Below are 27,644 nucleotides of genomic sequence, written 5' to 3'. Positions count from 1 at the left end.
GCTGATGTTATAAAAGCTGTATCCCAATTTTCAGGTTCAAAAAGTATGGACTGTTATTGGTTATCAAATAACATAATTAAAAAGACAATACACTCAATCGCTAAACCATTAGCTTCTATATTTAATAAATAGTAGAATTTGGAGTTTTTCCGAATGCACTCAAGGTATCAAAAGTTGTCCCAGTTTTTAAAAAAGGAGACAAACACCTCCCCCAAAGCTACAGACCAGTCTCCATTGTTCCAATATTCTCAAAGGTATTTGAGGCACTGATACACACAAAAATAAGCAACTTCTCTGAAAAACACAATATCCTATGTAACAATCAGTTTGGCTTTCGAAGGGGGAAGAACACAACAGGGGCCATCTTGGAAATCATTGACCTAACCTTAAAAGCTTTTGAAAATGACAACATGGTATCATTGGTATTATGTGACCTAAGCAAAGCTTTCAATTATTGCATTCCTGTTGACATACTACTGGGGAAACTAGAGTTTTATTTGGTGAGAGGGAGCACTTTATCTGTGATCAATTCTTATTTAAGTAAGCGAAAACAATTCGATTTAGTCAGAAATTTAAATTCTTCCATCATGGAAATCAGCACAGGTGTACCACAAGTGTCTATCCTTGGACCCTTCTTCATTGCCGCTATTAATGATTTACCTAAAAATATAGCTCACCCTGTTGTGTGTTATGCTGACGATACAACACTACTTACCACACATCAGAACATTTCAGATCTGAATAACCTAACAAAAGAAACACTAGATTAAGGCCCTGGACTGGTTTGCAGCCAATAACCTATGCAACCCTGACAAAACAACAACTTTTAATGGGAACATCAAATGAAGTAGGCAATAAGTCAGTAAAACTCTTAGGTATTCACAATGACTCAAAACTATATTGGTAGGAATATATCAATCGTGTATGTGAAAAAATATCTCTGGTAGCCTACAATCTCTTGAAACTAAGGCAGGTAGTGAGCTTGGAGTATCTCAGGGTGACATACTTTGGGCTATTCCAATCACATATTTCATATGGTCTGATTATATGGGGGCACTCCTCTCAAATTTATACATCTGTGTGTCTGTACTCTATATTTAAAATAATATTTCAGAATTTATTGCCAGAAGGGAAATACACAAACAAAACACCACGGCTAACGGTAATTTAGACATACCGTGCCACAGATTAGCGAGAACAGGAAATTCACACAAATTTAACCCACTCAAAATGTTCAATAAACTGCCAGTTCATGTTCAGTCTATGGATACAAATTCTTTTAAAATTAAGTGGTACAGGTGGCCGTCAGATCATCCATTCTATGACATTAAAGAATTCTTTGAGATGCCTGAGCAGAATATAAGCATTTAAAAGTTGTCTGTAGTTAAACATATTATTTTGTTCTGTGGTTAATCGTGTGTAATTACAAAGTTTATACTATAAACAATAAAATACCATATTATATTAGATTATAAGATAGCTTGTTGCATTAACTTTTTAAAAGCTATCCTTTTTAATTTGTACACTGCCATGTTTCAAATGTATTCTATAATGTATTGACAGAAGTTTATTTTATTATTCTGTAGTATGTACATCTTGAATGACGAAGCCAATATGATTGTAAAATGATCTACGGTGAATAAAATTCTTGATAGAGACACATATTGAGGCTCTTCCCTGCTCACAGACTGTTGGTGTGCGTGACATAACGTAGTAGCAGGTGACTCATATTACTACATTGCGTTTTGAAGATTATTGAAACTTTCTCCAATCAGTGGGTGTATAGAGTTCATAATGCCGAAAAGTGGGTTGAAAGGGGAGAGGTTTTGTGGGAGGAAGCACCAAGGGAAAAATAAGTTTTTCTTGTGTACCTTTTCACAAACATTTGTTATGGTGAAGATCTAAACAAAGAGGTTGAATGTAATTAAGGTATCAACTTACCGACACTTTCGTCCAACGGGCCCTGCCTCAGAAATCCCAGGATTTCCTCGATACTCTTCTTATCTCCATTCATCTTCCAATTTCCACCGACAATAAATCTTCGACCCATTTCGCCTGGAACGCCACCAACACACGGACAAGGACCCGACTGAGGGCGTCGTTTACAATCACAGCAAGCTGTAAAGAATAACAGCCAAGCTCTCAAGCAACCCGCTGCTGCCCTTCGTGCACCTGCAAACTACAGGATCTGACCTTCGCAAGGACAGACACATATCGATGGGATTACAAATCGACTTGTGCAACGTTGTTATATCGACCTTCTCCGATTTATATTATTTTGAATATAACAATTAATTAGTGTGACACAACTGATCAGCGGCAAATCGATATAGCTCAGAAAATGAAAAGCATAAACATTCTGGAACACACTGTGAATTAATCTGATAGCAAACCAAAATATTAACATGCACACTGTGCACAGTGTAATGCTACGCTTGGTACCTAAACGAATCGTCTAAAGGTCAATGTCATTTCACTTCCAATTTTAACCTACAACCAGCTATCATTTTGATACTTCTTGCTAACTTTCAGGTCTTACCATTTCTCAGAATTAAGTTATTCCATTTCAGAGGACTGATAAATCTTCTGTTGATCGGTGCGTTGTACGTCCATTCTAACAGTACGTATGAGACAGAACATCTCATTCGAAGATAACACGATTTGAGCATTTCACGCAACATCAAACCCGAACACTGTATGTCCTTGTTAGCTGGCACTGTACTGGTACTTGGCATTGTTGTTTGAAATAATCGCCCCTCTCTAACGACCTTGTTGTCGACGGGATGTTAAGCACCAGTCTCCTCCTCCGTGAAATATACGCTGTATGATTCGCGTTGCGTTAAGTCCTAGAATGCACCTGATGGCTTTCATTTGCCATTTAAAAACATATTTTGAGCTAACATAATTACATCATAGTATTCCGTAACTCGGATCAGACTGCACCAAATTAACGCACCTTGCGTATCAGAACATTTTTACGGAAATTATATTACTATACTCTCTAAACTAGCCGCTCAACACGTACAAATCACTGGATATGTCCCATCACAAATATTTGCGAAATACCAAGAACGAACGGCAAAGCAAGACCAACTAATCACACTACAATGTTTATAACAATGGGAAAACTCTTACCAGCCATAGTGGTATATTACAGATGCACGTTTCACAGAATTCTCAGTATTCAGATCTAGATTAAAACTAATAATTTTGAGTCAAACAGATTTTCTTTTCTATCTTTTTATGGCTATGTGTAAATAAATGGTGCGCCTGCAGAGATATTAACATAACATGCAGTTTTGTTCCCTCTGGTAAAACGAACTTTCACTGCCTTTAAGCAATACACTGAAATCAAACCAGCAAAAAGCTCAAATGTTGTTCGACAGAAGTTTTTGTAGCTTTAGGTCTGGTAAAACTAAGGGCTGGTCCAAGCAAGAGTACTATCAAGTACTTAAATTACACACAGAAATAACGAAAATCCGTTGCGTTAGCGTTTTGCGAGCTGCTATTTTGAAGCTTTACTTTTTTAGATTGGCTGTAAATTGATTTTCGTAAATACTTAATTTTTTGGGAAGTAAACTGCATCATAAGTCTGAAACCAGACAAATTTTTTACAAAACAAAAAATACTTTTACCTCTCTGTAATAGACAGTCTCGAAAATTACTTTAGCGACCATATTCGCAGTAATTTGTGCCGCATTGTTTTGTCTTCATCTTAAGCTATATTAAAAATGGGTGCTACCCAGTCATAAAAGTCACGCCACCCATCTCTTTTTTGCAACCTGACATAAGCTTCCGATTTCATGACTAACATTTCATAGAATTTCTAGGTCACTTCTGTTCTTCGTTTGAACGCCCGCTTTTAATAGAAGTAGATGCTGTTCCAATGTTGGCATCATGGTAAATGCTGCTGATTTTAATTGCAAGTGAGAATAGGCTGTTTAAATTTCGTCTGCTGTTGATTCAGAGATTTGCGCCATGGATTTTCATGACATGTACAATAAATTTAAGCGACTCGTGTGGTTTGATGCTTGCATTGCGTGAAAGTAATGTATTCCAGACGCGGCGTTTCCAAATTGCGCAGTACTATACTAGACATTTAATCTTGCGCAAAAATATTATACAAACGAATTAAATTTGTTATTTAGTGTTCACGTAACTTGCATAAGTCAGTTGATTAAATTAAATGAACTATTTGGTCAGCAAAGTTTCACACCAGCAAGATGGAATACCAGATCAGGGCCTCTCATGCAAATTATTAACGCTATTACCTGCGACATGTATGTAATTTAAAAGTTGGAATGGACGACTTAATTTACAGCCTTAATGTCATGTGAATTGAACATTTTATGGTGATGGGTAATGTAAATTTTGCGCAAGACGTCCGTTAGGAGGAAAAGCGCAGTCTCTTCTCCAGCAGTATTGTGTCCTCAGCTAAATCCTTAATAACTGGATGTAGAACTGTGTAAGTATCGTATTACAGTTTAGTCCCATTCAATATTTGTATCAGTGATTTAGTATATTAAAATTGGTGCTAAAGCTCGAAAAGGTGCGCTAGGCATCTATATATGGTATTAGGGCAAATGTTTAATCACGTACTTTCATGCACACCGCTCCGGAGCGGCTATTATTTTAGATAAAGGGCTGGAATTTTTTACCTATTATTACTCGTCAGAATATGACAGCGAGCTGAACTGTGTTTTCCCAAACTGGAAACATTCTTCAAAGTACGAATTAATTGTGTCCCTCAGGCAGTTGTTCCACAGAATTACGGTATGTGCATCAAAATTTCTTCCATACTGATATCTCTTGTACCTGACTTAATGACAAATACTTATAAATTAACAGCAGCTCTCGTCTATAATGAAATAGGAGAGATGAAAGATGCCATTTCTAAGACTACAAAACTTTTAAAGTTCAAATAATTGGATTCTGCAGCTGTTATGAAGTCATATGTCAAATTTTCTTTAAAAATGTCTCTTCGACAAATTATCTAATAATTGAAAATTTCTGGTACCTACATAGCAAGTGGCAGTGTTCATTATATGCTACATGATAAAAAATAAGGTATTGGAAATTGGACTCACGTTTTTACAGATATCAATACCAATGTAATCAAATAAGTACTAAGCGACCAAAAGAAGATAAACAGCAGATGTTCTATATAACTCATGGAAGTCGTGGGTTTACTATTTATTTATTACTGTACAAACTATGTTACTGATAGAGATATGTTTGTAAAAACTCCTTTTTGAAGCCTCTTGCACTGTCATCGCGGTAGAAGTAATCTTTTGAGAAGAGCTTGCTTTTAGTCAAGATCTGAGGGGAATGGTGGTCAGTGACAGTTTCAGAAGGAGGGGGTGTAAGAAATGATGTTCCTCTTATAGTTGGTACTTTAGCTGCTGCTCAGGGTAGTAGAAAAGTATCTACTTAAAATGTCTTGCTGTTTAGTAAGTTCTCGTTTAGTATTTCTTTGTACATTGATGATCAGATGGCAAAACTTATGTGCAAGGCAGAGGAATGTGATCTGAGCTCCCTCTTCATTCACTATGTTCCAGGGATTTCATCATCCTTGAGAACGTTCAAGACTGTGGAATGAGCCAGTTTTACAGCAATAAAGGAAAATCATTTAACTACCATTGAATTGCCATAATCACTGTATGATTTTTGTTGTTGTGGTCTTCAGTCTGTTTGTTGCAGCTGTCTGCCTATGCAAGCCTCTTCATCTCTGCATAGTTACTGGAACCTACACCCATTTGAATCAACATACTGCATTCAAGCCTTTGTTTCCTCCTATGATTTTTAGCCCACGCAGTAAAAGTTAGCTATTGGACCTCCCTTGCATATTTTCAATATAGTGCATACATAAGCATTAGGGTTTACTACCAGCCAGTTTTTTGTCACAACCAGATTTTTCTGCTTTCACATTCATTAGCTTCACCAACTAACAATCAAATTGTGATGTTTCAACCTAATCTAGACCTCGGACTGTGGTATAGATCAGTTTGTCACCACATCCAAGATATCAGGGGAGACCAGTACATAATTTTACCCACCCATGCACTTCCTTCCATTGCCAAACTGATAATTTCTTGATGTCTCTGAATGTGTCCTATCTGCTGACCCCTTCTGTTCATCAAGTTGTGCCATGAATATCTTCTTCCACTGTTCAGTTCAGTACACACTCATTAGTTATTTGATCTACATATCTAATCTTCAACATTATTCTGTAGAACTGCATTTCAAAAGATCATATTATCTTCTTGTCTGAATTGCTTATTGTGCACATTTCATTTCTATGCAAAGGTACACTCCATGCAAATACCTTTAAAAACGACATTGTAACATTTAAATTCTACACATTGATCATGTATAGATAATATTTTGAATTGGAACTCATGTCGGGAAATGTTCCTTTTCTGTGCTAAAATCATTTGGAAACATGTTGGTAACATGACTACTTTTGCAAGTAATTGAGTAGGCGTTACCCAGTGCATCACTTGTTTTACAGCTCCGCTCATTAATATCCAAAGAAATTGCTCATCTACTCATTGATGGGTGTTCTTCAATGTGATGCAGCGTGGCCTCTCTCAATTCAGATGTGCAGCATCTCCTTGGAGTGCGCCTGCTGTTGGTGAAGGTACCCTTTCTCGAAGTTGATGCATAATTGTGGCAAAAAGGGTACATGATAGTCAGACGTTGTGGAGAATGGTTTTGACACAGGCGATAATCAGCTCTTACATCGCTGTGAGCTTCACCGTTCAGAATGATCATGTTGGTGTATTCTACAATGCGTGCTCTAACACTTATAGTCACATGACTGAGACTTGAACCAGGTCACAGAAGTAGGATGGATGCCAAATGACACTGGCCAATCCTACGCAGCTGTCCCCCACTGTGACTGCCCTGTTGCATACCTAGCTAGCAAAAGTGTTTTCAGATGGCTGTAGCACGTAAATGGTAAGTTTCCAAACCTAGGTTCCTGTTCAGAATGTCATGTACGTACTTTCCTCTACAGGTCCTAGAACTTGAGAATTTCCGAACACCCTGTGTATGTATGGTATCCACCTAACTCTGCGATATATCATATTTGCAAAATGGAACAAAATGTGAAAAATTCAATTGGCGAGTGGTGCATGTATGTCAGGGGCTTGCTCATTGGTACAGGAATGCACAGTACATAAAAGTAGACAAATATCAGGTGTCTTTTTCTTCAGGTAACTGTCAGCAGTATTATATGTTTCAGGAAATTCCTCGCACTTGGTCACATTAGCATAATTTATTAATTTGCTGAGAATTTTAGTCAACAACTATCATCTGACACAAAAAAAAAAAAAAAAAAAAAAAAAAAAAAAAAAAAAAAAAAAAAAATTTGGCTACTTCGGTTCATTTTTCAGTTGTATTACATCATACAATCCCATTAAGTGTCAGTTTCAGGAATAATTATACAGAACATTAATTTTCGCACATCGGCAACCTTCTTCATTCACACAATTTCTACATGTACATCTACATCCATTCTCTGCAAACCACCATGTGTGTGCATGAGAAAGGTTGCTGATGTTTGAAAATTGTTGTTCTTTTGTATTATTACTCATGAAATTAGCAATTAATGTGATTGTACAATGTGGTTCTACATTATTGATATGTGGCTTGGCAGTAGCTAATTCTTTATGTCAGATGATGGTTGTTTGTTGAAATTGGTAGCAAATTAATAAATTGTTCTAATGAAGCAAGAATCATAGTTTCGTAAACAAATATCACTTTCAACACAAAGTTACGTATATTTAAATGACACAAGTATGTCTTTTTCCCCATATCTAAATGAAAACGGGAGGCACAATTAGTGATGGCAGACCCGGTTTCACTGTTGTATAATTCATTCCTACTGAAATACTTAACTTTAAAGGATGACAACAGCTCCACAGTTTGTGCCATGATGCTGCAATGCAGGCTGCTTGCACTGTCCTGCCCATTGTGTGAGCCCATGAGATTCGTATATCCCTGGCCAATTGTATTTTTCACATTTTGTTTCATTTCAGAAATATAAAGTTGCGGTGTTAGGTGGGACACCCTGTGTGTGTGTGTGTGTGTGTGTGTGTGAGAGAGAGAGAGAGAGAGAGAGTGTGTAGATTTCTTATTTATTTATTTTATTTTTTTGTTTTGGCCATTGTTCATCCCTTTAGTCTCCCCACCTACCCACACGATTTTGAACGTCATTTTTTCCACCTCTTTAGTGATGAATATGGGAGTTTTCATTTACTTCCTGATTTCTTTATTTTGGATCTTCTCTCTCCTTGAAACTATGTAGCTTCATCTCAGAAAATCCATTTGCACAGCCTCAAATCTTCTTAAAGAGTTGTTTTGTTGTTCCTCAGGAATCTGCTCCATATAAATAAATGATTTCAAACAATGGAAAAGCCAGGAAGGAATTTAACACTTGGAGAAGGAAAGTTGCCACTCACCATATAGTGAAAATGAAAATGCTGAGTCGTGTTAGGTACAAAAAAAGATTCACACAGTTATAGTTTTCAGCCATTAAGGCCTTTGTCAGCAATAGACACACACACACACACACACACACACACACACACACACACACACACAAATGCAACTTGCACACATGTCTGAGACTACAGATGTGTGTGCAAGTTGCATGGGCATGTGTGTATCTGAGTAAACAAATGCTTTGTATTACTGATTCATACAACCTTCTTTTTGTGTTTTTTCTCCCTAATTTTGTCTGACCAAATGATGGAATTCAGCTTATTGACTGCTTTGCCTGTTAACTAGAACCCTGATCTGAGATATTTTTACTTTTTACTTTTCTCATTAGTATTTTATCTATGTAACGTCTTGTAGTTTACTTCCTATTGAGAGATAAATTTATGTTTATATTTTATGTTATAAATTTATATATTATTAACAAATATTTTTTTTTGCTATTGCCAATCTCTGTTTTATATTCTCTCTACTTCAACCATTATCAGTAATTTTGCTACTCCAAAAACACAATACACCTGATTCCCTCAGCATCACCTGATTTAATTCGGCTCTACTCCATTACCCCTGTTTTACTTATGTTGATGTTCATCTCATAATCTCTTTTCAAGGCACTATGCGTCCCATTCAGCTGTCATTTTAAGCCCCTTTGCCACCTCTGACAGAATTATGACGACTTTGACACTCTTAGAGTTTTTTTCATTTCCCTGAACTGTTATTCTTTTCAAATTTCTTTATGCTCTCCTTCGTGGCGTGCTTAGTGTACAGATTGAATTGCATCAGGAATAGGCTACAACCCTGTCCCTCTCTTTTCGCAACTACTGCTTTCCGGTCACATCCCTTGACACTTAGAACTTCAATCTGATTTCTGTACAATGTGGAGGTAATCTTCTGCTCCACGTATATTGTCCATGCTGCCATCAGAATATTAAAGAAAGTATACCCATCAGCAGCTGTTTCTAAATTTACAAATGCTATTTTTGTTGGTAAAGCTTTTTCCAACCTATATTCTGATTTGTAGGTTAGCTTATTGTTACTTAGTGTCTAAGTAACAGTATTATCTTTCATGCTATTTTGTCAAAAACTGACATTCTGAGCCGTTTGTTGTGTACAAAATACAGGTTGACTCTGACAGATTGCTGTTCTCTTCTCTGTAAGAGTCAGTCTGCATTATCTTTCATAATGACAATGGAGATTCCTGGATGGAATAATACGTAAAATAAATGGAAGGCAACTGCTCACCTGTAGCTGGCTAATGTGTGGCACATAGAAACGCGCAACAGACAACAGTATTTGCAGTAGCTTTTGAGCTACTCCTCTTTCTTTAGAAAAAGTACACACATCAACACACACAACCACACAGACACCCAAATGCTCACACCTGAGGTTGCCTTTGCTTTATTTTATGTACTTTCTCATCATTCATCTAATAGCACCTTTGGACTAGCATGCTGTATAATTTTCACTTCAGCAAAGTACTGTCGGTCTGATCCGTATTTTTGACATTTGATGTTGTTGTTGTTGTTTTCAGTCCAGAGACTGGTTTGATGCAGCTCTCCATGCTACTCTATTCTGTGCAAGCATTTTCATCTCCGACTAACTACTGCAACCTACATCTTTCTGAATCTGCTTAGTGTATTCATCCCTTGGTCTCCCTCTATTATTTTTACCCTCCACACTTTCCTGCAGTACTAAATTTGCGATCCCTTGGCGCCTCAGACAGTGTCCTACCAACCGATCCCTTCTTCTTGTCAAATTGTGCCAAAAATTCCTTGTCTCCCCTATTCTGTTTGGTACCTCCTCGTTAGTTAGTTATGTGATCTACCCATCTGATCTTCAAAATTCTTTGTAGCACTACATTTCAAAAGCTCTATTCTCTTCTTGTTTAAACTATTTATCGTCCATATTTCACTTCCATACATGACTACACTCCATACAAATACTTTTCAAAAAGACTTCCTGACACTTAAATCTATGCTCGATGTTAACAGATTTCTCTTCTTCAGAAACACGTTGCTTGCCATTGCCATTCTACATTTTATATCCTCTCTGCTTCGACTATCATCAGTTATTTTGCTCCCCAAATAGCAAAACTCATCTACTATTTTAAGTGTCTCATTTCCAAATCTAATCCCCTCAGCATCACCTGATTTAATATGACTACATTCCATATCATCTGTTTGATTGTGTTCATTTTCATCTTATATCCTCCTTTCAAGACACTGTCCATTCCGTTCAACTGCTCTTCCAGGTCCTTTGCTGTCTCTGCCAAAATTACAATGTCATTGAGACACCTCAAAGTTTTTATTTATTCTCCATGGATTTTAATTCCTACTCCAAATTTTTCTTTTGTTTCCTTTACTACTTGCTCAGTATACAGCTTGAATAACATTGGGGATAGGCTTCAACCCTGTCTCACTCCCTTCCAAACAACTGCTTCCCTTTTATGCCCCTCGACTCTTACAAATGCCGTCTGCTAGCTGTACAAATTGTAAATACCCTTTCGCTCACTGTATTTTACCCCTGCCACCTTCAGAATTTGAAAGAGTATTCCAGTCAACATATACACAAATTTTAGCAAACCTTGCAGTACTTTGCAGTTGCTCTTCCTCCTCTTCCTCTCTCTCTTTGTACATCGCTTCCTTCTCCATGTCCATTCCCCATTTTGTAGCTAAATGATAAGGGATCTATATTTCTATGTATTCGCAGCACATTACACTTGTCTACATTGAGATTCAATTGCCATTCCCTGCACCATGCGAGGGGGGGGGGGGGGGGGGGGGGGGAACAAACGAAAACAGCGATGTAAGGTCTGGAGATTGGGCAGGTCAACTAACTGACCTACCTACCAGGGTATTTATGGTCTGGAATTCATCGTGCTCATAAGGCGTTATGTGCAGGGCATCCATATTGCTGATACCACATGACTATTCTCTCATTTAAACGTACATTGTGTAAGAGAACAGGAAGATTTTGTGTTAAATTTGACTATTGTCATTTTGGTTGCCATTTACAAAGAAAGGCCCGATAATGGTAATTGCAATAATTCTGCAGCAAAAATTAACACAGATGTTAATGCTCTACCTGTCTGAGCCATTGTGGATTATTGAGGGACTAAAAATGCATACTTCTCATATTGACAATTGCTTTAATGGACAATGACACCTCGTTGGTAAAAAGAACATCTGAAATGAAATTAGGATAAGTCAGGTCTTGATGCTGAACCAACTGACAAAATTGAACCCTATTGTTGAAGTCATTCCCATGAAGTTCTTGGTGTAAATGAAGGATGGAATTTACGATGTTGCAGAATATTGTGTGTACTTGTTTTCGGAACAACAACTTCATGTTGAATTCCATCGTGTGCTGACTTGAGGATTCACAGCTACGGCAGTGAGCACAGTGACCTCAGCAGCTTCTTCTCTTCATGTTCTATGATGATTTCGAGCTCTTGCATTTCAACTTACCGTTCCATGTAGATGAGAAATGAGATGACCAAACATCTAGCAAAAAGGAATCGTCTGCTGTATAGTAGTTGTGCCTGAAAACAATTTCGCTCACCTGCAGTAAATTACCATACAGGTATTTAGAGCAGAGTACAAGATAGGCATAATAGCATAACGATAATAAAAACTTGACAACAAAGAAATTATAAAAATACAAGTTACTAAATTATTTCTTGCCAACATACTTTCTCCGTAGATCTGCAGCATTTCAACCTTTTCGTTATACTTGTACATCATACAACTTTACACAACAAAAATTGTATTCACAGTGTGCACTGCCACCATGCAGTTAGTAAGTTACTCTGATGCTCGACTACCCTAGTATGCAGTGTATTTGTATGCTAAGGCAACAACAGATGAGGTGCACTGAGGGCAGAGGAGTACCTATGTTTATACCACCCAGAAATCATAAACAAACACCCACACCTTTACTACAGCTCCACATTGTGTACACAATGTGTACAATCGAGGCAGTAAACAGCTCTTTTCTTCACAAACTGTGTACTCTTTACCATTTGCACATCTACGATTTGTTGACAAAAATGGTATGTTGTGACACATTTTTCAATAGCTCTTGGAGAAAGGGTAAGTGTGCTTCTGAATAAAGTGTATATGGTTTCACTTACAAAATTTAACCTGTACCACATATCTCCTACATCCTGTGGGGATACACAAAATGTATATCCTCAGCAAGAACTACCCACTGATGTTAAAGAACTCTGGCTGAAACAATTTTTCATTTAACACGTCAGAAATAAGTTATTTTGTGAGCAAGATAAATAGGTCACCATTTTGCCACAGAGTATCATATTTTGAAATTTTGTTGTGTTGTGTGAGTCGGTCAAGGAATAAATTATGTAATGAGTGTGTTTAAACAATAATATCTGTGTAATCTGCATTCGTGAGTTCTTGTTACTTCCGTGTCTTACTTATATTGCAGCTGCTGGTCGGTACAAGGCAAGTGCATATGTGGGTTGCCAGTACTGACAGAGAAACATTCTCCCCTCTGACAACTCTTCTAGGCACATGAGCTTTGTCATTACTGAAAAAGACTACGTCGAGAATAGTATTGATTATTATACAAAAGCTTTTAGAGATCTGCAAGTTAGGGAATTTTAACTTTCAGTAGTGCTTAGTGGGATTAATATTTATTCCAGTGATCACTGATGAAATATACGGGAGAGAGGCTGTCAGTAAGGAAGCCGGGATGTTGACATAATACATCCCATGAAATATGGGAGAGGTGGCCACCTTGCTGTATGCCTAAATGCTGGTGAATAGCATTTCAACAACATATTTATCTATCGTGGCTTGCTGATACTGTGGCCTCCCAGGTCCTGGCTTGAACAAGTTGGATTATTTTTTTTTTTTTTATGTGAAAATATTTAAAAGCTTCGGTGTATTCCATTCCTGTCGATAGTTGACAAACTCTGGAAAGGCACTGTGGTCAGTTGCCAGTGTATTCAGAATATGCCTGGAATGTTTGAATATGTACAGATATCCATGAGGATACATGTTGAAGCTTGCATTCACTTGAATGGTAGCTGTATGAGACACATGTTGTGATGTAATGTAATTGGATAGATAAAAAAATCTACTCACCAAGTGGCGGCAGGAGAACACGCATAAAAAAGTTTTATGTATGCACGCTTTTGGATCCAGTACTCCTTCTTCTGGCAGAAAGTTTGAAGGGGAAGGAAGAGGGGTGAAGGAAAAGGACTGGAGAGGTTTAGGAAAAGGGGTAGAGTTTGAAAAAGTCACCCAGAAGCAGATTTCCCAGGCCATCGCATCCAATCCTGGTTCTGCTGATCCCCCCAATAAACAACTTTGGAGCACTCCACTTGTCACCCAGTATCATTCTGGTCTTGAATGTATTAATCAGCTACTTCGACAAGGCCATGACTTCCTAAAATCGTGCCCTGAAATGAGATCTATTCTACCTGAGATTTTGCCCACCACACCTAGAATAGCTTTTCTTTGCTCTCCTGATATCCACAATATCCTTCTCAAACACCATGCTCTTTCTGCACCCATCTCCCTATACTGTGGCTCCTAGTACTGTGACCATCTCCGCTGTACACCCTCCTGTCACTACCTATACTATCCATGTAAGTGGCAAAACATACATTGTCAAAAGGAGAGCCACATGTGAAACAACATGACATATACCAGCTGTTATGTAAACACTGTTCGGCCTTTTACATCGGCACGACTACCGCCAAGTTATCAGCCGGAATGAATGCGCGTAGGCTGAGGCTGTATACCAGCAACACACAATATCCTGTTGCAGAGCATGCTCTGAAACATGACAATGATGACCTCAGAGCCTGTTTCGCCACACATGCCCTCTGGATTTTTGTCCCAGGCACCAGTTTCTCGGAGCACCACAGGTAGGAACTGGTGCTACACCATGCTCTTCATTCTCACCATTCACCTGGCCTTAAATTACATTAATTTCTTCAGTCCTAGAATTTCTTCACTATAACTGTTCCTTTATTACGCCCTTTTAGTTTTCTACATCTTTTGTTATCTGACTTGTCTGTTTTTCGCTGTCCCCTCCCTCCACTCTTATTAATTCATGCATGATGTTTTAGCAGTAATCTCTGTCTCACATATTACCCCGTCTTCCACATTTAACCTCTTAGGTTTTCAAACCTCATTTGGTGCAGCTCCAACAATGCCTTTCCTTCTCATCCCATCCTCTGACCTGAGGCTCTAGATGACTCTTCCAAAACCTATCCCTTTGCTAAACCTCTCCATGTCTTTTCCTTCGCCCCTCTTCCTTCTCCATCAACACTTCTTCCAGGAGCAGGAGCCACTGACTCCGAAAACTTGAATAGATAAAACCTTTTTTTATATGTATGTTCTCCTGCCACCGCTTGGTGAGTACATTTTGTATCTATCCAATTACAGTATATTCTCAAAAATTGATTATTTACTTGTCGTAATGTGTTTGTTGCCAAATGCGTTTGGTTCATGTGGGTGATGCAGAACACCACAGTCTTTGCGTCTCGGGTATTCCTTATTTGAGATATGTGTTTTTCTTTGAAACAAATAGATCCATCAAATTTTGAACTGTTCCTGTCTCTCTTCTGGTGTAGAATAAGTCTAGGTTTAGTCTTCTCATCCATGCAATGGAAGTAAATAAATATCAGTAACCTTCTCTTTCTGACTAGATAATCTGTTCCGAATTGGTTTGTGGCATCAAACTACTACTTCTGTCAGTTTAGGCTGTGCTCTAAAGCTAAAAGAGAGAAGCTTTTTTATCTTATGCAACAAACTAAATGATAGTAGGCATTTTAAGTTAACTGTACATATATTTTCTCTTCTGATATTGATAGATCTTATTCCATACATAATCTTATTTCACAAGACATCTCATCTTATGTTATTGTTGTTGTTGTGGTCTTCAGTCCTGAGACTGGTTTGATGCAGCTCTCCATGCTACCCTATCCTGTGCAAGCTTCTTCATCTCCCAGTACCTACTGCAACCTACATCCATCTGAATCTGCTTAGTGTATTCATCTCTTGGTCTCCCTCTACGATTTTTACCCTCCACACTGCCCTCCAATACTAAATTGGTGATCCCTGGATGCCTCAGAACATGTCCTACCAACCGATCCCTTCTTCTGGTCAAGTTGTGCCACAAACTTCTCTTCTCCCCAATCCTATTCAATACTTCCTCATTAGTTATGTGGTCTACCCTTCTAATCTTCAGCATTCTTCTGTAGCACCACATTTCAAAAGCTTCTATTCTCTTCTTGTCCAAACTATTTATCGTCCATGTTTCACTTCCATACATGGCTACACTCCATACAAATACTTTCAGAAATGACTTCCTGACACTTAAATCTATACTCGATGATCACAAATTTCTCTTCTTCAGAAACGCTTTCCTTGCCATTGCCAGTCTACATTTTATATCCTCTCTACTTCGACCATCATCAGTTATTTTGCTCCCCAAATAGCAAAACTCCTTTACTGCTTTAAGTGTCTCATTTCCTAATCTAATTCCCTCAGCAGCACCCGACTTAATTCGACTACATTCCATTATCCTCGTTTTGCTTATGTTGATGTTCATCTTATATCCTCCTTTCAAGACACTATCCATTCCATTCAACTGCTCTTCCAAGTCCTTTGCTGTCTCTGACAGAATTACAATGTCATCGGTGAACCTCAAAGTTTATATTTCTTCTCCATGGATTTCAATACCTACCCCAAATTTTTCTTTTGTTTCCTTTACTGCTTGCTCAATATACAGATTGAATAACATCGGGGTGAGGCTACAACCCTGTCTTACTCCCTTCCCAACACTGCTTCCCTTTCATGTCCCTCGACTCTTATAACTGCTATCTGGTTTCTGTACAAATTGTAAATAGCCTTTCGCTCCCTGTATTTTACCTCTGCCACCTTTAGAATTTGAAAGAGAGTATTCCAGTCAACATTGTCAAAAGCTTTCTCTAAGTCTACGAATGCTAGAAATGTAGGTTTGCCTTTCCTTAATCTTTCTTCTAAGATAAGTCATAAGGTCAGTATTACCTCACGTGTTCCAGTGTTTCTACGGAATCCAAACTGATCTTCCCCGAGGTCGGCTTCTACTAGTTATCTTATGCTATACAATTCATTATTAATGACAGAATAAAATAATTCCCACCTTTTATAACCTTTCATGGATTATTTATGGTGGCCTTCCATGGCCATAGCACCTCTCTGGGCTGCACCTTCTGTGAGAAAGAGGTGCCGCCCGTTCATCGTTCTGCCCACATATTATGCTGCACCCATGAAACCCGCGACATATGCACATAACAGCATACCATTTCCCACTCAGTGGGCTGTTCTTGCCTTAATTCTAAAATATGACAACTTTAACTTCACAATCACCTTTCCACATCTAGGACGATATAGGTGTGACCTATCATTTTCCCTGAAATGATGTCACACCTCAGTTCATTATAATTTTAAAATTGGGAACTGAAATCACAGTGAAGTTGAAAGAAGGAATGCCTTCTTCTACATTTAGATCACATAGTGTGTCATGTCTGCCAGCTTTGCTCTAGTGAGTTTTGTCCAACACTCTTTTCAAGCCTTTGTCTTTGTCCAGATGTATTGTAAATGATTAATGGAAAATCTCATATAAAGTCGTGAAACAAATACTGACAAAGAGATAGAGGGGCTGGCCAGTACTTACCTCAGCTTAGTAAATCCGATAGATACACAAAAAACAGAACCAAAAATGTACGTTCCTAGCATCCTGAATAAATGTTCCTTCATCAGAGAGGAGAGAGGGGAAAGAAAGGGAAGAAGGGAAAGTGGATTTAGTTACTCACAACCCAGGTTATGAAGCAACAGGGAAAGGAAAATGGAGGGTAGCAAGGATGGAGGCATGGTTGTCAGAGGAAGCCAAAGATATTCTACTGTAAGTATTGTGCCAGCTTCACACCAAAGAGGATGCATACAGAAGTAAAGAGGTATTTAGTATAAAGATAAACACAACTATGTAGGATGAAAAGATGCGTGAATGGCTAAAGAGGAAAGGGAAAGAGGAGAAGACTGAAGAGTAAATGGGTGTGAAGTTGTTTAACGTAGGTTCAGTCCAGGGGGATGGTGGGGTGACAGGATGTATTGGAGTGCAAGTTCTCATCTCCGCAGTTCAGAGGGACTGGTGTTTGGTGGGAGAAGACAAATGGCACATATGGTGTAGCAGGTTCCTTGGTCCCTAGAATTATGCTGGAGGGCATGCTCCGCTACCAGCATAATTAACCTACGTTAAACAACCTCACTCCCATTTACTCTTCAGTCTTCCACTCTTTCCCTTTCCTCTTTAGCCATTCACGCATCTTTTCATCCTACATAGTTGTGTTTATCTTTATACTATATACCTCTTTACTTCTGTATGCATCCTCTTTGGTGTGAAGCTGGCACAGTACTTACAGTAGAATATCTTTGGCTTCCCTCTGACAACCATGCCTCCATCCTTGCTACCCTCCCTGTTTCCCTTTCCCTGTTGCTTCATAACCTGGGTTGTGAGTAACTAAATCGACTTTCCCTTCTTCTTTTTCTTTCCCCTCTCTCCTCTCTGGTGAAGAAATATTTATTCCGAAAGCTAGGAACGTAAATTTTCGGTTGTTTTTTGTGTATCTATCGGCTGTACTGAGCTGAGGTAAGTACTGGCCAGCCCCTCTCTCTCTTTGTTAGTATTTGTTCCAGATTTATTGTCAAATATTAATAATAAACCATTACATATTATTAATTCATCCTGTCCCCTGGTCATAGTGTAGCATACAATGTGAATACTTGTGAAATTTTTGCCGCCAGCTTCAATGCTGAAGATGATACAGATAAACAGACAGAAACTGTAAAACTTTTGCTCAAATAACATGTTGAGTGTTTAGTAGTGTGTAAAAGAATAAGAGCAGAAAACAGAACAGAATGAAGATTCGATGCTTTTGGGAATTGTTGATTGTAATTATTTCTCGTGTACCCTGAGTTGTTCATTGTTGCACGGTTCAATAAAATAGTTTCATTTTGTAAGGTGTGTAACTTCGAATAAAACGCTTGAGCTTTTGATAGCTGTCTCTTGCCATTGTCGTCAGGAGTTAATCGCTAACGACCCGTGCTAGCAAGGTGTTTCATTCATATTAATGCAGTAGCAGCAACTTGAACATTTCAGATAGGGCTGAAGTGATGAATGCACAGAAAGTAATTCGAGCAGTTCTGGATTGCTGCAGGCATGAGTGACGTCACAAGATGTGAGTGGTCAGCACCACATACAAAACTGCTGCTGCCACCTCCCTACAAGTGTCAAGTGTAATGTAGCTATTTCTTGTTTTCACAGACAATAAGTCCTGGACTTTTAATAACTTTACATACATCATATTTGAAATAAACTATGATAAATATGCTGTGTAATTTCTCCATTAATTGATAAACTCCATCATGACCAACATTTCATTCTACAATTGATTAACTCACAATAGCCCATTAAATCACTGACTGCATCTGACTCTTTGGCCAGCTCTGTCCATTATATAAATGCTTTGTACAATTGATGATTCTTACTACATTATTACAATTCTAATTTATCATGATTTACAATGATAAAACATTTATTTAACAAGTATTTGGTGTGACTACATATTCTGCACAAGGGACAGACAATTTTGAAATACATATTTCTGATTTAAGGGCAAAAATTTACTCTACTGAATTTCATAAAATGTGAAATTTTAACAATTACTGTGAAGCTATGTAAATGTCTTCAAAATAAATTGAGTAATTTACACTGATTAGCCAAAGCAAGATGATAACCTCTTTAATAGCGTACCGTTCCACTTTTCAAACACAGTACAACAGAGAGTCTGCTCGGCACAGATTCCAGAAGTCCTCGACAGGAATCCAGAAGTATGTGGCACCAGGTGTCTGTGCATAAGTCAAGCAATTCCTGCAAATTATGGGATGGCGGTTTACGGGCACACAGCTAGTTCCCGATATGTATTCCAGTGGATACAGATCGGGCACATGCCCAAGACGTCAATGTGCATTCACTGTAATGCCCCTCAGGTCACTGTGTCACGAATCTGACCTTGCAACACAGACAGGTATTCTGCTGGAAGATGTCATCGCCTAAAGGGGGTGGGGAGGGGGGACTTCAAGCATGAAGCGATGAGGATGATCCGCAATAATGTTCATGTAGTTTACTTATGACAAAAGTTATAATGTATCGACCTCTTCGCTACAAAGATGAATGACCTACACCTATATGAGGATCTAGGTACTTTAGATTACAATCAATTTGTCACTAATGTGGACAGGGAGACAAATAACAAATATAGTTGAAAATGTATTGTAGATTCTGTCAGAAACAATGTTGCAAACAGAAATGTCACAAAGGAATTATAGAGATTGGCTGCACGTGATCATTGATTGAAATCAATGGGGAAAGTAGAAAATTTGTGCCAGACCGGGGTTCAAACGTAGATTTCTTGCTTAATAGGCAGATGCTCTGACCATTGAGCCATCTGGATGCAGCAGTCATTGCAACTACATTGATTTTAATCAATGCCTGCTTACAGTCAATGTCTGTAATTCCTTTGTGTCTTAACTTGTAATGGCTGTTGGATCAAAATAGAGTCTGTTATTTTGGATGTAGGAAAGAACAGACACCACATATAAACAGAAATGTGTTTTTATATCTGGTGTAAATGAGACTCTACCCAGCACCTGCAATTGAGAAAATGTCCTCACAGGCCGTTTGCCCACCCGCAGCATCCCCACGATGGAGGACACGGTTCTGGCCGACCTGCCGGACGAGGTCCTGCTCGAGGTGTTCTCGCGGCTGCCGCTCGCCGACGCGGTAACGTGCGCACTGCACGTGTGCGCGCACTGGCGCCGGCTGTTCAGATTCCGCGCCCCCTGGCGGGGCCGCACCTACGAGGCGCCGGACGAGGCTCAGGCGGAAGAGGCGTACCTGGTGGCCCGCATGCTGTCGACCGGGCGCGACCTCACCCTTGAGGCGGGCAACCGCTTCTGCCTGCGGGCCACAGAGGACTCGGTGACGGTGCGTTGGGACATCTTCCAGCAGGAGAAGTTCGAGCTTCTCACCGCCGGGAGCCGCGTCCGGAGCCTCAGCATCCCGGGCGACTTCCTCGTCTGGTCCAACGTCACCAGCCTGGCCAGGTGAGAGGATTTCATTCTGTCTGCAAATGGAATGCAATAGCTGAGTGGCACTGGTGACCCTACAATCGCATGTTTACATCAGACAGAGTATCTGTTGGAAGGCATTTGGTACAGTCATCACTGCCACCTAATGAACAAAATGAGTGTGTGTGGCCTCAGGCTGACTGTGTTATTGGATTGCAGAGTTTCTACCAATCAGAACACAGTATGTCGTTCTCAGCAGGGAGAGATTTTCAGATGTAAAAGTAACAGACAGCCTTGGTTGCAAAACTAATTTTTTTTTATTTGATTAATCCGTCAGTGACACTTTTTGCCTCACACGATGCACCTTCAGATTGACCTAAGAGAAAAACAATCTTTGATTTAAATGGCGTGACATCAATTTTGCAAAATTAGGCAGGGGCTGTGGGGACGGGGGGGGGGGGGGGGGGGTGACAGACAGCAGACAGACAGAGACAGAGAACAAATTGTGGGCACATAGAATGTACGAGTGTCACTCCAAAAGAAATAGACACTATTTTTTTTTTTAAATCCATCTTTTATTCTACACCTTTGAAAGTTTTACAGTGTGTAGATACATCCTTTAGGAACAATATTTTCATTTCTCACCAGAATCTCCATCCCTCTCAACTGCCTTACGCCATCTTGGAACCAGCACCTGTATACCCGCACGGTAAAATCTGGACCGACCTGTTGGAACCACTGTTTGGCAGCGTGCACAAGGAAGTCATCATCTTCAAACTTTGTTCCATCGAGAGAGTCTTTCAGTTTCCCAAAGAGATGACAGTCACATGGAGCCAGGTCACGACTGTAAGGCGGATCTTTCAGTGTTGTCCATCCGAGTTTTGTGATCGCTTCCACGTTTGTTTTTTGACTGACATTTGGCCGTGCATTGTCATGCAACACCAAAACACCCTGCTTTTACCAATTTTATCGAACAAGACTCACTTGAGCTTGAAGTTTCTTCAGTGTCATCACATATGCGTCAGAATTTATGGTGGTTCCACTTGGCATGATGTCCACAAGCAACAGTCCTTCCGAATCGAAGATCACCGTAGCCATAACTTTTCCACCAGAAGGTGTGGTTTTGAATTTTTTTTTCCTTGGGTGAATTTGCTTGGTGCCACTCCATTGATTACCTCTTCGTCTCTGGTGAAAAATGATGGAGCCATGTTTCATCACCTTTCATACTTCTTCCAATAAATTCATCTCCACCATTCTCGTAGTGTTCCAAAAGTTCGCTGCATACCGTTTTTCTTGTTTCCTTGTGAGCCACTGTCAACATCCCGAGAACCCACCTGGCACAAACCTTTTTTAACGCCAACACTTCCAGTATCCTGCAAACACTTCCTTCCCCTATCCCAACGTAGCGTGACAATTCGTTCACTGTGATGCGTCCGTTGGTAGTCACCAATTCGTTAACTCTCTGCAGATTGTCTGTAGTGAGTGCAGTACGAGGCCCGCCGCTGCAAGGACAATCCTCAATATTGCTGTGCCCGCTTTCATCACGTAATCTGCTTGCCCACTGACTAACTGCACCGCGATCTCCATACATCTTTTTCAACCTCTTGTGGAAGTTTCCCACTGTCTCATTTTCACAGCGCAGGAATTCTATGGCAGCATGTTGCTTCCGACGAACGTAAAGTATAGCAGCCATCTTGAAGACGTGCTGTGACGGCGCCACTCACAGGAACAGGTTGAACTAAGTTTGAAAACAAGTGGGAAGGATGTATCTACATACTGTAAAACTTTCACACATGCAGAATGAAAACTGTATTTTTACAAAAATAGTGAGCATTTCTTTTGGAGTTACCCTCGTATAAGAGAAGAGGAAAATATATTGGAAAAATCAATAAAATGTAAAAAGCCAGTAAACAGTGTAATGCAGGAAAACATTCAAACAAAATTTTAAAATTCTATAAGAAACACCGTATCGATATAGAGGTTGTTAAAGGCACGAGAAACTGTGCCTAAACCATATGAAAGCCCTGGAAGGTAGTTGCCCTTGTTATAGGTCTATTAGTTTCCACAGTATATTCACTGTCCAGTCCCATTAATGTGACCAGCTGTCAAAAGCCTGAATAACCACCTTTTGCACTGTAGATCACTGTGAGGTGTGCAGGAAGAGGGTTGATTAGTTTCTGGGAGGTACCGGCAGTGATGTGGAGGCCTGCCGACTCCAGTGCCGTGGCAAGCTGTCCTAAGTTTCTCAATTGAGGATCTGCGGTCCAAACAGCCCAATTCAGGTGGTCCCACAGGTACTAGATCGGTTTTAGATCTGGGGAGATTGGTGGCCAAAGGTGTATCTTAGATTCATCTTGGTGCTCTTCAGACCATGCACGTACACAGTGAGCCGTGCAACATATCTCATTGTCCTGCTGGGAGATGCCACCACGCTAAAGGAAAACAAACTGCATGTATATACGAAGACAGTAACTTGTTCTCGAAAGAACAGTTACTGTTGATGACCGTGCAGCTTTTCTCTGGAATAAATGGTTACTAACTGAAAACCTCAGCTGCCGACAGGTGTTGTTGATATACCTCAATGTGGACAGCTGAAAATGTGTGCCGCGGGCGGGACTCGAACCCGGGATCTCCTGCTTACATGGCAGACGCTCTTTCCATCTGAGCCACTGAGGACACAGATGAATAGCGCGACTGCAGGGACTTATCCCATGCATGCTTCCCGTGAGACTCAGATTCCCAACTGTCCACAATTCTACATATGTATTGTACCTTACAGACATTTGCCCACCCATTCATTACTCTCGCATACTTTTGGCGATTCCCGTAAGAGTTTGGGCAACCTGCGCGCATTCGCACAGATGAAGGTCAGTGGCTGGGTAGCCTTTAACTATGTATACGAAGACAGTAACTCGTTCTCGAAAGATGTCTAGAAGGTACAATACATATGTAGAATTGTGGACAGTTGGGAATGTGAGTCTCACAGGAAGCGTGCAAGGGATAAGTACCTGCAGTCGCGCTATTCATCTGTGTCCTCGGTGGCTCAGATGGATAGAGAGTCTGCCATGTAAGCGAGAGATGCCGGGTTCGAGTCCCGGTCGGGGCACACATTTTCAGCTGTCCACATCGAGGTATATCAACAACACCTGTCAACAGCTGAGGTTTTCAGTTTGTTACCATTTAAACTGCATGTATGCTTGGATATGATTCCCGAGGATAGATGCATTCTTGTCAACCCACTGTACCTTCCAGAATGACGAGATCACTCGAGGAATGCCCTCGGCCCGGCTACTTGTGACGATTGCTGCAGGTTCTTTGGTGTCAGATTTTCACACCACACACGCTAACAGCTGTGTGTTACACGGAAAGAAAATGTGACACATCTGAAAAGGTCTCTTTTCGACACTTGGTGGACATCCAGTTGTGCAAATTCCAGCCTTGTTCGTCAGTGAACAGCAGTCGCACGAACTAGTCACCTGCTCGGGAGGCCCGTGTGTAGCAATGTTCGCAGAATGGTCATTGAGGAAACTCTGTCAGTAGTCTGGGTGGTCAGTTGCTCAACAGTTGCATCTCCACAGCTGTCATTCACCCTTGTCATCTGTGCCCTGTGGTGCACAACAGCTACCTCAGTGCTGATTTGGATTGCACCGTTTTGTCGTGCACAGTATAATTTAACCCTTTCGGGATGTGAAGCCCGTATACTTGGCCCGATGTGGCACTCACTATAGGATGCGAGGCCCGTGTGCGTGGCCTGATTGTCACGTCAGAAGCCATTGGTTATTTGTGACTACACGGCAAATATGGGAGCCGTAGACAGAGCCGATCACTGCATTCCATTTTGCCACGAAATCCTTCAAATGGTCGAGGAAAATTTTCTTCTGGTTATTCGAGGTACAATATTCACTTTTCTGATAGGCCTTGTCCTACATAGTAAATTTTTATTTTGGCAAAAGGGTAATTGTTCTGGCTAATTTCAGGTGGGGATCGTCAACGTTTACTTGCTATATGTCGTAGCAAAGAAAAGAGGAGAGACACCAAAGAGTCATTTGCAGTTTCGGAAGAGTTTCGTCAAGGAACTTGTGGGTGTCGTCAGGGCTCAACCGACCCCACTGAGGAAGAGGCCGTGCTCTGAGCATGGTGACCTACACAGGATGGACGGCCTGTGTCATGATATCGCAAGAATGGATACCGGAAAACAAGGTGACTGTCATTTGCAGTGATTGCTCCAAACCAGGACGACGAAAACAGTCCCCCCTTTTTCGGCGAAACTTGTCTGTCCGACTCTTCTCTTCGTGTGCCCGAGTGCTTCAACAGGTATCAAAAAGTAGCAAATTTACCAAAAGGACTTGTAAAACATGGTTGCCTATCAAAAAATCGATATGCCAATGTTGTAAAGTTTGTTTTAAGCAAATTTTATGAAATGTAGTAGTTAATTGACATAAATCAAGTTTTTCATCCCTCAAAATGGACTTTTTGCTTTTCTTCCCATAGACGTCCCATAAGAGATAAAATTTTATTTTATATGTCGTTTTAAAGCTAAAAATTTAAAGAATAAGATACAACTAATTTTAATATGTCTAATTCAAGGCATCACCTCTCAACCAAAAAAAAAAAGTAAAAAAAAAATCAAATTTATCATTTTTTTTTTTCTATTGCACACCATTGCCAAGTCAAAAAGTGTGCGATATGGAATAATGAAAATAATATGCCAGTAAAGAGCATGTTTTAAGCTTCATTTACAAAAAAAAAAAAAAATAAATTTACACTGATAAGTCAAAAACTGTAGATTTTATAAGAGGCGAAAGAAGCCTAAGGGATATGGAACTCGCACAGCACCACCGAATTGCTCCGCTTTGGGGAAATGCACTGCGTCCCGAAAAAGTTAACCATGGTGGCATGCAAACAGTTTACATATGTAGGCATTTCGTAAATGCTTCCACACTTGGACCAAAAGCCAATGATCGTGGTCTTTTTGGATGTCAGATAAATTGCTCCGTTTCTGCATTGCGACAACAACTGCAATCTTTTCCGTGTCCCTCTGACACACTTTGTGTACTCTCCACTGCTATTGCTGCCACAGGGCAGCTGTGTGTGGTTGTTGTATGTTGGCATCAAACATACGTGGTGATCACAATAATGTGACTGGACTGTGCATAAATGACCTGATGAGTTTTTTATTCTTATTCCAGACTCTTATTGGCTCAACAGTCATCATTTGAAGTACAATTCATGGAATTGTCAATTATTTCCGACTTCTTCTACTGTTTCCACAGTTTCTAACAAAATGGTGACATCGTTCAAATAAATGTCCGAGATATTAACTAGTGAATAACACAAATACAGGTGTTCAGGAGAAGAAAACACAATGAATACCAACAGTTAACACTTCCCATTACTGTAAAAGCAACTGGAAATAATAATGTAAATCAATTGAGTTGCAGACTCTATTCAATAGTAACTGAAAGCAATTGTGTCAGGGAAACTATCAGTGAAAACAAATCTGCTTTACAAATTTCAGTCACATGACTGGTTCCACAGGTAGCCCTGCTTTTAATGGGATAGGTGATGTCTGTGACCTGACTGGAGTAGGTGATGGTGGGAGAATGTATGGGACAGGTCTTGCGTCTAGGTCTATTACAGAGATATGAGCCATGAGGTTAGGGATTAGGAGCAGGGTTGTGAAGGGATGGACTAGTATATTATGTAGGTTCTGTGGACAGCAGAATACCACTGTGGGAGGGGTGGGAAGGATAGTGGACAGGACATTTCTCATTTCAAGGAATGATGAGAGGTAGTCAAAACCCTGGTGGAGAATGTAATTCAGTTGCTCCATTCCTGGGTGGTACTGAGTTATGAGAGGAATGCTCTTCTGTAGTCAGACACTGAGCAGTGGGAGGCTGGAAAGATGAGGCATGCGAGATTTGTTTCTGTACAAGTTTGGGAGGATAATTATGATGTGTGAAGGTATCAGTGATATCCTTGGTATATTTCTAGAGAGACCGATCGTCACTGCAGATGTGACAACCACAGGTGGCTAGGCTATACAGAAGGGACTTCTTGGTATGGAATGGGCAGCAGCTGTCAAAGTGGAGGTATTGCCTGTGGTTGGTAGGTTTGATATGGATAGAAGTACCGATGTACCCATCTCTGAGATGTAGGTCAACATCTAGAAAGGTGGTTTGTTGGACGGAGTAGGTCCAGGTGAAGCAAGTAGGGGAGAAGCTGTTGAGGTTCTGGAGGAATGTGAATAAGGTGTTACATTCCATTCTGGATTTTCCCTTGTTTCATAAATAAATAATGAATTACGTAAAGGGTTGTAAATTTACAAGCACAGATTTCATGTTGATAATAATAATTCATATACAATCTAATTCAAATTCATTAGTAACATTTCACAGCAGTTATACAATATTCTTTACGTGTGTGAATACATGATTTTCCCCCTTCTGTTTCTTATTGTTCCTGAAAGCTTAATGAAAATCCATTAAAATTGTGCATATTTTATATTTAGAAGTGACTGATAATAATATTTAATATAATATAAAAACTGAAATTAATTCAAACTAAGAGTGACATGTATGGAATACATTTAAGTACAACTCAGCATAGTGGAATAAAACTATGTAAGTATGAAAAAATGCACCCAGTATCAGGTGGTTTACTAACAGGGAATCTTAGTGTTCAATCACTACTTTGTATTTGCTGATACAAAGGTCGTTTGAAAAGTTCTCAGAGCAGAATATAAAAAATGTACTTACATAATTGAAACCTTTGTTTTATTTTTCTATGTAGTCTCCTTTTAGATTAATACACTTCATCCAACAATGTTCTAAAGCCTTGATCCCATCTTGAAAATGAGTTTCCTCCAGGCCTGCAAAATAGTTGTCAACTTCAGCTATTATCAGTTCTTTGTTTTCAGCGAATGTTCACCCACGAAGAAAAATTTTCAGTTTTTGGAAGAGATGGACGTCTGACAGAGCCATATCAGGTGAATAA

The 27,644-nt window shown here is 39.7% G+C and overlaps 2 protein-coding genes across 4 annotated transcripts in view; one reads left to right on the top strand and one right to left on the bottom strand.

The window, feature by feature from the left end:
- LOC126295304 (triosephosphate isomerase B-like) overlaps positions 1-2,240 on the bottom strand; it is a 42,290-nt gene extending 40,050 nt beyond the window's left edge. The window contains exon 1 of the mRNA XM_049987746.1: positions 1,942-2,240. Coding sequence (XP_049843703.1) covers positions 1,942-2,050 — 109 coding nt within the window. The 5' untranslated portion in view covers positions 2,051-2,240. The remainder of the gene's footprint in view (positions 1-1,941) is intronic.
- Positions 2,241-3,329: 1,089 nt separating this feature from the next.
- LOC126295273 (F-box/LRR-repeat protein 14-like) overlaps positions 3,330-27,644 on the top strand; it is a 62,411-nt gene continuing 38,096 nt past the window's right edge. Inside the window, exons 1-2 of one of the 3 annotated variants that reach the window (XM_049987700.1) lie at positions 3,330-4,465; positions 20,274-20,684. In XM_049987700.1, coding sequence (XP_049843657.1) covers positions 20,284-20,684 — 401 coding nt within the window. In that variant the 5' untranslated portion in view covers positions 3,330-4,465; positions 20,274-20,283. Of the gene's footprint in view, positions 4,466-20,254; positions 20,685-27,644 lie in introns of all 3 variants that reach the window. The other 2 variants (XM_049987699.1, XM_049987701.1) reach the window with 2 other exon arrangements.

Source organism: Schistocerca gregaria, chromosome 11 (assembly GCF_023897955.1).
Source record: "Schistocerca gregaria isolate iqSchGreg1 chromosome 11, iqSchGreg1.2, whole genome shotgun sequence".
NCBI classification, from domain to species: Eukaryota; Metazoa; Arthropoda; class Insecta; order Orthoptera; family Acrididae; genus Schistocerca; species Schistocerca gregaria.
The sequence above is the reverse complement of the archived record's forward strand: the minus strand, read 5'-3'. Positions and strand labels throughout refer to the sequence as shown.